Below are 12,306 nucleotides of genomic sequence, written 5' to 3' on the forward strand. Positions count from 1 at the left end.
CCGGGCGGGCGCGATCTTCTTCCTGTTTGCCGAGGCGGGGCCGCCGCTCCGCTTGGCGCCGCGGCAGCATGCCTCGCTGCGTGGCGAGCAGCTCGGGTCTTGCCGCCCGGGCAAAGCGATGAACGCCAAGCAGGCGGGAGAGGGGCCGGTTGCTTCTTCTGCCGCCGCCCCTTCCTCGCTGCCCAAGCTGCTCTCCGCCCTATTCTATGGGACCTGCTCTTTCTTGATCGTCCTGGTAAACAAGACAGTGCTGACTGCGTACAGGTGAGGCGAGGAGCAGCTTGGACGGCAGCCCGCCCGGCCGAGTTAGATCTGGATTTAGGCATGCTTCGCGGAGACGCATTTAAATCAGTGGATCTTAAATTAGGCGCGACTAGCTTAAGCGCCGTTGATTTCAGGGGGTCTCCTCTAAGGATAAATCTGGATTCAGCCCATTGTCGATGGGGCAACAAGTTCCACCACCATCGCGGACGTTACTTTTCTGTCGCCCCCCTCCCCCGAGCACCCCCGGTCGGAGGGGAAAGCGCCGTGTTGCAGCGCCATCCTCGCAGCCGCCCCTCGGCATCGAGCCGGCACCTCCTTCGCACTCGCCCACCCCGTGTGGTTCCCCGGCTGGGTCGTATCTCTTCGCTGAGTTAGAAGCACGCCCCACCCACGCTGAGAGGAATGCCCCGTGTCTTCCTGAACTCTCACATTTCGGTTTTAAAATGTGTTTACGGGATTATCTCTCGCGTCCTTCAAAATCATGGGCAGTTGTTGCACTTGAGGCAAAGTCTGGTTCCAAAGGTTTCATTCCAAAGTTCTCAGTCAGTACACTTTATAATGAAATAGGAGTAGACGGACAGCAAGATTAGAGATGCAGGAATGTGTTTCATGAATCATATCTGTATGTAGCCAAAATTAACCGCTTTTGTGGTTCAAGGGAATATCTTCCATTCATTGTGAAGGATTTTTCTTTTTATTTGATTAATAAGCACATTCCAAATTAAGCTATTCTGTTGCCAGTTTCCATCTTAAACTGGAAGCAAGTCCCTTTGCTTTCAATGGGACTTACTTCCAGGTAAGTATACTGTGCTATTGCTCTTAACACAGCTTTTGCCAACCTGGTGCCCTCCATATCTTTTGGGCTTCAATTCCCATCAGCCCCAGCCAGCATGGCCAATAACCAGGAATGCTGGGAGCTATAGTGCAAAACATCTGGAGGTCACCAGGTTGGGGGAGGCTGCTCCGAAACCTCTGGGAAAGTAAACATCTTGGGGCCCTGATCCAGGTTTTGATCCAGAGAACTGTGAGCAACCAGAAGGAGAAAATGCATTAGTGCTGTTTTCTGAACTCTTGCGTAAGAGCTGGGGTGCTTCCAGATGAGGCCTTTATTATGAAATCGCACTGCCTTGTTCATGGAATTTTATGGGCGCCCACACCCCTAATAGAAGATTTCTCCCAGGGTTGTGTGTAACACATTGTAAGAAACTGCAAATTCAGGGGTAGGCAACCCGGGGCAGTATCCAGTACTGCCAATGTGCCTCCACTTGTTCTACTGAGTGCGCGGGACCAGCTGCTATGTAACAAGAATCTAGCATTTTCTAAAGCAACCCCGAAAATGAGGAGAATCGCTAATTTCTGGGACAGGTTAGTGAACGTCCTTTCTGTGAGCTCTGCTGACCTGCCCTGTTTTGGAAACAGGCGTTTGTTACTGCCCCTGGTGTGCTCTAGATTCCCACGATTCTTGACCATAAGCCATGCTGGCTGGGACTTGTGGGAGTTGTAGTCCAAAACATCTGGAAGGGACCTAACGGACCATATAAAGGTTCAGGGAGTGAGCTTGTGCGAAGTGTTGCACAAGCACTCGTACAAAGGAACTCCTGGTTGCAGGGCCACTCTCCTCACATAACGCTCTTCTGCTAAATTGGATGCGCCCTCCCTGTGAGTAGAAGAGGCTTTCCACTAGTAGAAGGACCTCTGTTGGATCCACCCCATAACACTGCAGGTTGCGTGCACTACAGCTGTCAGGCACACTTGTCCCCATAGTTTTCAGCTGAGTGTCAAGGGCTTCTTACCAACTTCAGGCAACAAAGAAAAAGCAGAGTCACAACCCAAACCTGACTCAAAGTTCACAAAATAATGAACCAAACCAGTAAGTCTTTTCAGGGCCTCATGCTCAGCAGCAGGCAGGACTGGTTGTCAGCACTCCATTTGGGTAAAGAGCAGGCCCCGCAAAGCCTCTTCAACGCAAGAGCACAACTCCAGAACCAGCAAGGTTATGGAGAGGTCTTATGGCAGGGGTGGGCAGCTTGTGGCCTCCAGGTATTTTGGTCATCAGCCCTAGCCAGCATAGCCAGTCATGACGGTAGATGGGAGCTGTGGGCCAAAACATCTGGAGAGCCACAAGTTGCCAACCCCTGGCTTATGGGAATATTCAGAATGGTATTTCTTCACCAATAACCAATTACAGCTTTCCCTCACAACTCTGGGATAAAGGCTCCCTTCCCCACCTTGGTGCCCTCAAGATGTTTTGTACTACAACTCCCAGTATTCCTGCCATTGGATAGGCTTGTTAGGACTGATGGGAGTTGCAGTCCAAAACCCATAGAGGACACTAGGTTGGTGAAGGTTGGATTGTAGGAGTGGGCTTCCAGGCAGAGTTGAACCTTAAGGCCAAAACAGATCTCTCACAGCATGTCTATGATGGTTCAGGCGTGACTTTCTCACCCCCCAGTGAGGCTAATAGCAACTCCCCATCCTGCAGCACCACTACCCTGATCCAGTTTGGGCCCCTTTGAAACATGTCTGTCTTGACCTTAATCCAGGGCTCCCCAAACCTTTTGAGTCAGAGGACACATTTGGAATTTTCGGAGTATTGTGGTTGTTCTCACAAAATGGCTGCCATGGGAAGGGGCTTCCTCATTCGTAAAATGGCTGCCACAGTGGGCTTGGCCAGTCACAAAACACTCATTTCTCAGAAGAGAAACTGCTGAGGCTATAGGAAAAGTAACTTATCAAAGAAGTTACCTAAATTCAAGGCAAAGGTGGAGTCTGAGTGCCCAAACGCTAAACCACTCTTTTGAATCTTAACAAAAATGGTGCTGGGGGGCAGCACTTCGCTTTGCAGCATGCTAGCCTCCCAGTTAAGTTTTTTAAATTAAGAAAAATCTTAAAGACAAATCAGGAGGGGCTGGGAGACTGGTGGGCACCCCATTGGAGACCCCATCCCTAAGCTGTTCTTTTTTACTGAGCACTTCTGGTACCAAGAGAGAGCCGGCATATCCACAACCAGGTTTTTAGCATATGCAGCTGTCAACAAGAACTTGAGGCATGCTTGGGACCATGAAGCATAGCCCTCCAGATGTAGATGCGGAGTTCCAGCTTTGGAGCAGAATGGGAGCCATAGTTCAGAGATGTGGGAAGGAAATAGAACTATAAGAGGTAGAACAAAGGGTAACACTGGGGCTGTGCAAAGTATGCGCATTGAACAGAGGTTGTGGAAATGGAATCATACCGCTGCCAGTATGTGCTTGCCATAATAGGCCCACTAACATGATGATAAGGAAGAGCTGCAGGGTGGGACATATCACAATACTAGACAAGGTACAGACAGTGATAGGGTGAGGTAGAGCAAAGCTCAGATATCGGGAACAAAAATCCTCAGGTTGATTTTTTCAAACTAAAGTTTTCCTTCAGCAAACAGAAATCCTGACTCCTTATAAGTACTTACCAAAGGCAGCATAAATCCTGTCATGATGGGGTCCCATCAGGGCAGGGCTGAGAGAGATTTGTGTCCAAGGGGTGCTTCCAGATGGAGGTGTCCATCTAACAGCCAACAGGTAGTGTGTAGCAATTCCATCTTTTTTTCATTAAGAAGTTATCCATAGTAAGAAAAAAAGACAGAGGAAGTGTTGGGAAAACATGGGAGGGTTACAAGAGGAAGATGTCAACATCGTCTGGGTGACAGTGCCAGAAAAGCCTTGTTTGGAAGCACCCCTGGTAGAGTTTCCATTTGAAATCTGCTGCTTTTTAGAACCGACAGTACTGGGCATGGTAGACCATTAATTGGGCTTCTAGACTGGAAATGTGAACTGGGGTTCCTGCCCTGGCTTTCCCCAAAGATTCTTAGGAAGTGTAGTATTCTAGGATAGGCTTGGGCAGAAGGTAGATTTGGATCTGTTGGCTGATCTCTGGCTCCCAGCTGTTTTAACGATAGCCACAACAAAATGACTCCTTACCTCACCTTAAAGTTTGGGTGCCTCGAGACCGAGGGCTCCTGGCACTACCAGTGGGAAGGCACTTCGTGCTGCCATTCCATCCCTTTTTCTTAATGGATTTTTCACGGTAAAGGAAAAGATGGAAAAAGTGGTGGGAAAGCACAGGAGGGTTACGAGTTGAAGGCGACATCTGGAATCCATCCACCCTGGTAAAATACTGTGTTGAGGCAGGACAACAGGGATATAAAAACCTCTTTAGAAGCACCTTCTGAAAGATTGGGGTAACCTGGAGCAGATTTCCAACTAAGGACTGTTCTGGTACTCAAAACAAATTCCTAGGCTCAGAATTCTTTGATTCTGAGTGTATGTCTTTTGCCCCAAGCTCCTGTTCGTAATTTGGGGTTATAGTAAAAAAAACAAAAAACAAAGTAGATCCTGCAAACTTGCCCTCTCCTGTTCTATGAGAGGATCATAGCTCTGTAGCGGGAAACAGTCACAAAAGTACAATTCCAAGCAGTTTGGGGAAACAATGAACATTAAGCTGGCGTTCATGCGTAGCCTTGATCAGGCAGCCCTTTTTAGTTATACTGTTTCATCTATCTTTGCTAAAAGGAGACAATCATATGTAACTGGAGAAAAAGGCATCATTAGCTTCCAAAATGTATACAGTGATGTATACGGGTGTCTAAGACCTGCAAGTAATCTGTACTCTCAGCGTTAGCTTGACTTGTCTTTCTGTTATTGTGAAAATATTCTATTGAAAATTAATTGTTTTTGTATTTTCACCCTAATTCTGGTAAATTGGTTTGCACTATCCGTTTTTTGGAAGTTGTGATATGACCTATGAACAAGTTGATTGTATTTTTCTCTAAACAATTTCAGAAACATTTAAAATGCTTTTGTTTCCACACCTGAAAACACTGAAATTTTAAAGAACTAACTTGAAAGCTGCAGGCTTTTGTTTTGTTTTGCCTTTACCCTAGTTGTGAAAGATACTTTGTTTCTTTCTGAAATGAAAAATAGGTGATGTACAGTAGAATCTTTTTGTTTGAGATATACTGATGATACGGTTTTGTTTTCTTTCTAGATTCCCATCTCCAGTGTTTCTTGGAGTTGGACAGGTATGTTCCAAGACAAAAGGGACAAGCAGAGGAATTCTGTGGGGCAGGAGAGGGATAATCCAAGGTGGAGGAGAGGTCTTTTCCCTTCTGGGCTCGTGCCGGCAGGGTGGAAGGTGGGATAGAGGATCTCCCCCTCGTCCCCATTTCAGGAGCTTTTTAAAAAATTGATTTCAATGGAAGGGAAATAAATTATGGCAGCTGCAGAGATGATATGGTTTCCTCCAACCCCTTCCATTGGCATGTTGGGGGAACATGAGATTTTTGGATCCTGCAGGTCCTTAGTCTCTCCTGGAACACCTCGCTGACACGGTAGCTCCAGCGTCAGAGGAGCACTGGCTACAGACCACAGAGGAAGGTTATGAGTTTGGATCTCTCTCTCTCTCTCTCTCTCTCTCTAAGGGCAGACTTTTCTCTCTGCCCTCCGAGAGAGAGATCCTAAAACTCCAGTGGCTCCTAGGACACCCTCCCAGAGACCAAGGGATTGCAGTCTAAATGACAGGTGACTAGATGAATAGGCCAATTCACTAATATGAGTTTTGCCGACGTTAATGAGTTGGGACTCCATCTAGAGATGAAGAATGAAATACAGATCAGTGACTTCCTCTTGAGTACCATCCAGTTGCTAATGCACATTTCAAGGTGTGCTCTGGCTATAAGGGTGGGTTACAGTGACTCTCCCATTCTGGAAGAGCATCACAAATTTAAGACCTTCCTGCACTGGTGAAATCTGCAAACTGGGCTGCCCATTGTATTCATTTATTTATTGACTGTGGGTTTTTATCTCACCTTTCAGACAATTACTGTCTCTCAGAGCAGCCCACCTCATTAAAAAGAGGGAGGGAGGGAGGGAGGCTTTGCCATGAGGCTTACAAAATAAAAAGACAAGACACACAAGGGAAAAGGAAAAGGAGGGAGATCAGTTTTTCAAGGGCAGGACAAAGTGGTGAGCGATAAAGGGCCGTTTAGTTTCATATTGGGCCAGGCTGATTTTGGCCCAGATTGGTGGCTCTTGTTCCATTAGCCAATGGATGGGGCCAGAGTGGTGTTTCCCCTTCCTTCTGCAGTCCCAAGGCTAGAGGCATTTGGAGCTGAGTGTTCTTTCTGGCAGGGAGGGTGAAGCATGTTCCCTGTCACTGCTCCTTCTCTGGCCAATGGATGGGCCAGGTTGGTCACTCCCTTGGCTTGCCTTTTTTCTTGGGAAGCAGGGGGTACAACCTCGTAGTGGATTTAGGTCCCCTAGCTGATGGCAGAAGCCAGAGTCTGCTTCCCTTCTCTCCAGTCCTAAAGCAACTCTTTAATGACCCATTAGGTCATTAAAAGGAGAAGCCGCTCTTGCCATGCAGCACTCAGCTCTTATGCAGACCAGCAGAGGAAGTGGTCTGTGATTCACCCCAGCTGGATATGGGAAGTAGTATTTTGTTTCAGCATGTATAATATAATTCTTCTTCTTTTTAGATGGTAACCACTATTCTGATCTTATATGTATCAAAATTAAATAAAATCATTCACTTCCCTGATTTTGACAAAAGTATTCCTAAGAAGGTAAGAACAACTGCTTGGGCCTTAATTTTAGAACATGAAGAACCTATCCTGTGCTCTGTTACATATTGTATAATCCAGGCTTTAAGGCATTTTTGACCAACATTACCTGGTAGTGACAGGGAATACTGCACTTTCCTGTGCCATCTGCTTTGCTAGAGAGATCTCAACTCCTCAAAGTAAGTCTGTATCCTGGCCTTCCTTGATCTGATGCCCTCCAGATGTGTTAGACTACAACTTCCAGTGGCCCCAGCCACGATGGCTGGCTCAGGGTGCCGGGAGCTGTAGTCCAACACATCTGGAAGGCTCCGGGTTGTGGAAGGCTACAGTAGTATTTTTTATTTATTTATTTCATTTCTATACTGCCCAATAGCCGAAGCTCTCTGGGCGGTTCACAAAAATTAAAACCAAACAGCACACAATAAAACAATTTAAAATATATAGAACATTAAAACCACAATATAACAATACAACCACAATAAAACCTAGCAGCAGTGCAGGAGTTTAAAATACAGATTTAAAACAGCAAAGATAAAAATTTAGAAAGCTAAAATGCCTGGGAAAATAAAAAGGTCTTCACCTGGCGCCGAAAGGATTACAATGTAGGCGCCAGGCGAACCTCACTAGGGAGCTCATTCCAGAGCCGGGGTGCCACAACAGAAAAAGCCCTCCTCCTAGTAGCCACCCGCCTCATTTCCTTTGGCAGGGGCTCGCGGAGAAGGGCCGCTGATGATGATCTTAAGGTCCGGGCAGGCACATATGGGAGGAGGCGATCCTTCAGGTAACCTGGCCCCAAGCCGTTAAGGGCTTTGAATGTTAACACCAGCACTTGGAATCGGGCCCGGAAATGGACTGGCAGCCAGTGCAGCTGGAAAAGTACTGGCGTAATATGAGCTCGCAGGCCAGTCCCTGTTAACAATCTTGCTGCCCTATTTTGGACCAGCTAAAGTTTCCGGACCGTTTTCAAAGGCAGCCCCACGTATAACGCATTGCAGTAATCCAGACGAGAAGTTATCAGAGCATGGATAACTGTAGCTAGGCTATCTCTGTCCAGATAAGGGCGTAGTTGGTATACCAGCCTAAGCTGATAAAAAGTGCTCCGTGCCACTGAGTTCACCTGTGCCTCAAGTGACAGTTCTGGATCCAAGAGCACCCCCAAACTACGAACCTGATCCTTTAGGGGAAGTGCAACCCCCTCCAGAACAGGTTGAATATCACCTAGCCGGGCAGACGAACCACCCACTAACAGTACCTCCGTCTTGTTTGGATTGAGTTTCAGTTTATTAGCCCTCATCCAGTCCATTACCATGCCCAGGCACTGGTTCAGAACAGCCACTGCCTCACCTGGTTTTGATGAGAAAGAGAGGTAGAGCTGGGTGTCATCTGCATATTGATGGCACCTCAGCCCACACCTCCGGATAACCAGCGGTTTCATGTAGATGTTAAACAGCATGGGGGATAAAATAGAGCCCTGTGGAACCCCATGGCACAATTGCCATGGCACAGAGCAATAATCCCCCAGCACCACCTTCTGGAATTGGCCATCCAAGTAGGAGCGGAACCACTGTAGTGCAGTGCCTCCAACTCCCAACCCAGACAACCTATCCAGAAGGATACCATGGTCGATGGTATCGAAAGCCGCTGAGAGGTCCAGGAGAATCAACAGGGTCGCACTCCCCCTGTCCCTCTCCCGGCAGAGGTCATCCCACAGAGCGACCAAGGCAGTTTCCATTCCAAAACCAGGCCTGAAGCCCGATTGAAATGGATCTAGATAATCTGTTTCATTCAAGAGTGCCTGGAGCTGTCCTACAACCACCCGCTCAAGCACCTTGCCCAGGAAGGGGATGTTGGCCACTGGCCTATAATTGTTAACATCCTCTGGGTCCAGGTTAGGCTTTTTTCTCCACGTTGACATTTCTCCATGTCGTCCCGCAGTACTTCCTTGTGATTCATGCAGGTACTTCACTCTATTTTTTTCACGGTTCTATTTTCATACATTATTGTGGCTTTTCAGCTACAACATAGTTCATTGCATACTTGGTCTGGCCCTGTAAATTGTCAAAAGTGCCCAGTTCTGGAAAAGCAAGAAAAAAGTCTAACTGATGTTTGTGGATAAGGGAATATAACACTATGCCACCTGTGTTAATAGAGCTGAACTTCGGTTACCATCCATTGCTCAAGACCTGTGTTACTTGAGATACTGGTTCAGATTAAATGAAATGGAAGATGCTAGTCTTACAAAACTGTTGGCTGGAACAACTAAGGATCAGGGGTTGGGTACAGAGATGTCAAAACAAATGGTCAAGTGCGTACATGCATGCATTTATTTATACTCCCTGATATCATAAGATCTCTTGGATCTCTAAGCAGTTTGCATAAAAAATGCATAAAATACAATATAAAAGCCAATGTAACGACAATAATAAATACATTAAAATCATTAGAAAAACTGTAAAACAGAGCAGTATGATTAGAAGGCAGGGAAAGCCTGAGTAAACAGGTGCTTCTTCAAGAGACATCTAAAGCTTTCCCCAGCTACTTCCTCTCGAACCACATGTGGGAGGGTGTTCCAGAGAATGGGTGCCACTACTGAGAAGTTACAACTTAGGGCGCAATCCTATGCATGTTTAGACAGAGAAAATGCCTACAACTCCCAGCATGCCTCAGCCAGCATTGCTGGTTGAGGCATGCTGGGAGTTGTAGGCCTTTTCCTCTGTCTAAACATGCATAGGATTGCGCCCTTTACTGTTGAAGGATTCTTGCCCTTAGACCAACTTTCCCCAAACCTCATGCCCTCTAGATGTTTTGGACTGCAACTCCCATCATCCCTGACCATTGGCTATGCTGTCTGGGGTTTATGGGAATTGGAATCCAAAGCAGGTTGGGGAAGGCTGCCTTAGACCATTGCCATGCTCTGAGGAACCTAGGCTTTTGGTTATGATGCCCAAAAAGATCGTGCAGTTACTACTCATACACGCTTCTCCTGGTAGCATGCTAAAATCAAGTCAGATCGTACCAGGGCATATGATTTTCAAAGACTGACCTTCCCCCAGTTATGTAGTGACTTTACAAAACTTAAATTCCAAGTAATTTTGAGGGCAGGTATATAGGTATCCCATAGCAACAGTGAAAATATCTGTCTAGGTCAATTATATTGAAAATATAGTTCACTATTTATTGTTCTGCCCACTATATGCTGACCTACGATTTGTTCTCGGGTTAACTCTGGGTTGTTTAACCCATAGACAACACAGACATCTGGGTTTGGACGTCATGCTAACAACCTAAGAATGGGACTTTCGTAGGTTATTTATTGAAACCAGAAGCAGCTTGTGTGCTCTGCACATCCCCGCAAATCGTAGGTTAATTAGCCCATGATTTGCTACCATAACGTGTGAACAGGCCCATTGTGACTGAGTTATTATTAGATAACCAGTGCTATGTTACTTGTGTGGTAGCATTATTTGATGAAATTACAGGCACACTTTTTAATACATAGTATTAGGGAGCAATCCTATGGCCACTAGTCAGTGGCTAGATGGCCATATGATAACGTCACTTTCTGAGAAGTGACCTTGGAGCCCGCACTCCAAGGTTGGTTCCCAGAGAATCAACTTCTCCCCCTGCCACGCTGCCTTGCAGGCAGCTCAGAACGGCCCCGTGCTCAGAAGAGGCGCACAGAGCAGTGAAAATGGTGCATTCTAGGGGGCGTTCTGGGGTGGGAAAGGCATAAATGCCAGTACGACACATCCTATGTGTTGTCCGGCAGCCACTTCCCCTGCTCCACCTTCCCGCAGCTAGACAGCTGAAATCGGCTGTCTAACCGCAAATGCAGGGTGGCTGAAGAGCAGAGGGGACAATCCCCTCCATGCTTCTCCTGCCCTGCATTGGATAGGCGACCGCCTCCGAGTTCGGAGGCAGCTGCCTATCCCCATAGGATTGCACCCTTAATAACTTTAACTGAGTTAGTTGTATGTGTAGTAAAAACAGTGGTGATGGATTTTATTAATGACAGATTCTTACATACGCTGTCAATGTATAGTTTGTTTTGCAAATTACTCATTTGTGGCATCTGAGGATGTGAAGTTTGCAAAGGCCTTTGGCTTTATGCAATAAAGTTAGAACTCTATCATTACATATTGAAACCCTTACAAGAGGAAAATCTAGACTTTTTCTTCTGATGAAGTTCCCGCTCCCTGCGTCCTCTACATCACCCAGGATGGAAGTTGAAAAGAAAACTGGAATACATGTATATGTATTAACTCAAATCGTATTCCTAAATCCCTGGTCTTGCTGTGTTTTCTTTTATGGTCATTGAATTAGAATAGCTGAATATTAAGGCCGAGTCACGCTTTACATGGCAGGTGTTTTCCCAGCATAACCATAGGGCAGGAATATAGAACCTTCGGCCCGGGGACTAAATCCTGGGGTCCCGGTCTGGTCCCCTGTGATTTCCCAGATGGCCACACAACTTTCCCCAAACACTGATTGTTTGGTGGTTTCCTGGTTTTTGTGCAGTTTTCTCCCCATTCTAAGGGATTAAAATGCCTCTCCTAAGAATGAGTTACCAGCAGTGAGAGCTTTAAGCTAACATGCAGGCTTTTTGGCCCTGCCGCTTTCACCTCTGGCCCCACCCACCACTGGAACGTGGCCCCTGAGAGCTTCTCTGGAATGGAATTCGCCCTTGGGCTGAAAGAGGTTCAACACCCCTGCATAACCTCTTGGTTATCCTTCCACCAACCAGCAAAGATGCTTTTATTCAGGCAGGCTTTTGGCACGAAACCTGGTTTGTTGCCGAAGGTGGCTTGAACCGGTTGGGTGCTGTTTGTTTATTTTTATTTTTGTGTTTTTGATTGTGGCTTTAATTGATTTGTTTTATGTGTTAATCAAAATTATGTTTTTATCTGCATTTTATTATTGTTAGCCACCTCTAGCACCATTTTTGGTGAAAAGATGGGATATAAATTCAATACATACATACATACATACATACATATAGAGAACACAGTAACATCTAAAGCAAAAGCACATCCCCACAAACATCATGGATACAACTGTGTGTTGTGCCTACACTTATTCACTATGCCATTTCCCTTCAAACATTATTGCATTTATCATGACTTGCTGGGAAAGAGATTGGGTGCAGAAAGTGGGAAGCAGCCCTTAGAAGTCCTTTTGGTTTGGGTTTTTTAGGTGGCTAAGGGCACAATCCTATGCATGTTTAGACAGAAAAAGGTCCTACAACTCCCAGCATGCCCCAGCCAGCTGGGAGTTGTAGGACTTTTCCCTGTCTAAACATGCATAGGATTGCTCCCAAAGCAGTATTGTTTTACCACTGGTCAGTCTGCCTGTGCAAGCCAAGTTGCAAATAGTTCTGGGTTCTCACATAATGACAACGCGTGGTTTAAACAACCCAGAGTTCACAACCCAACAACAAGCCATGGGTT

At 46.3% G+C, this 12,306-nt stretch overlaps 1 protein-coding gene across 2 annotated transcripts in view; it reads left to right on the top strand.

Annotated features, from left to right (window-relative positions):
• The window catches only part of SLC35D2 (solute carrier family 35 member D2), a 32,329-nt gene continuing 20,023 nt past the window's right edge, over positions 1–12,306 (top strand). Inside the window, exons 1-3 of one of the 2 annotated variants that reach the window (XM_084834097.1) lie at positions 1–264; positions 5,287–5,320; positions 6,776–6,862. In XM_084834097.1, the coding sequence (XP_084690223.1) occupies positions 119–264; positions 5,287–5,320; positions 6,776–6,862 (267 nt within the window). In that variant the 5' untranslated portion in view covers positions 1–118. The remainder of the gene's footprint in view (positions 265–5,286; positions 5,321–6,775; positions 6,863–12,306) is intronic. The other variant, XM_084834096.1, reaches the window with a different exon arrangement.

The sequence above is a fragment of the Heloderma suspectum genome, chromosome 2, assembly GCF_057233095.1.
Source record: "Heloderma suspectum isolate Gila_16-S chromosome 2, 16-S_ref, whole genome shotgun sequence".
NCBI lineage: Eukaryota > Metazoa > Chordata > Lepidosauria > Squamata > Helodermatidae > Heloderma > Heloderma suspectum.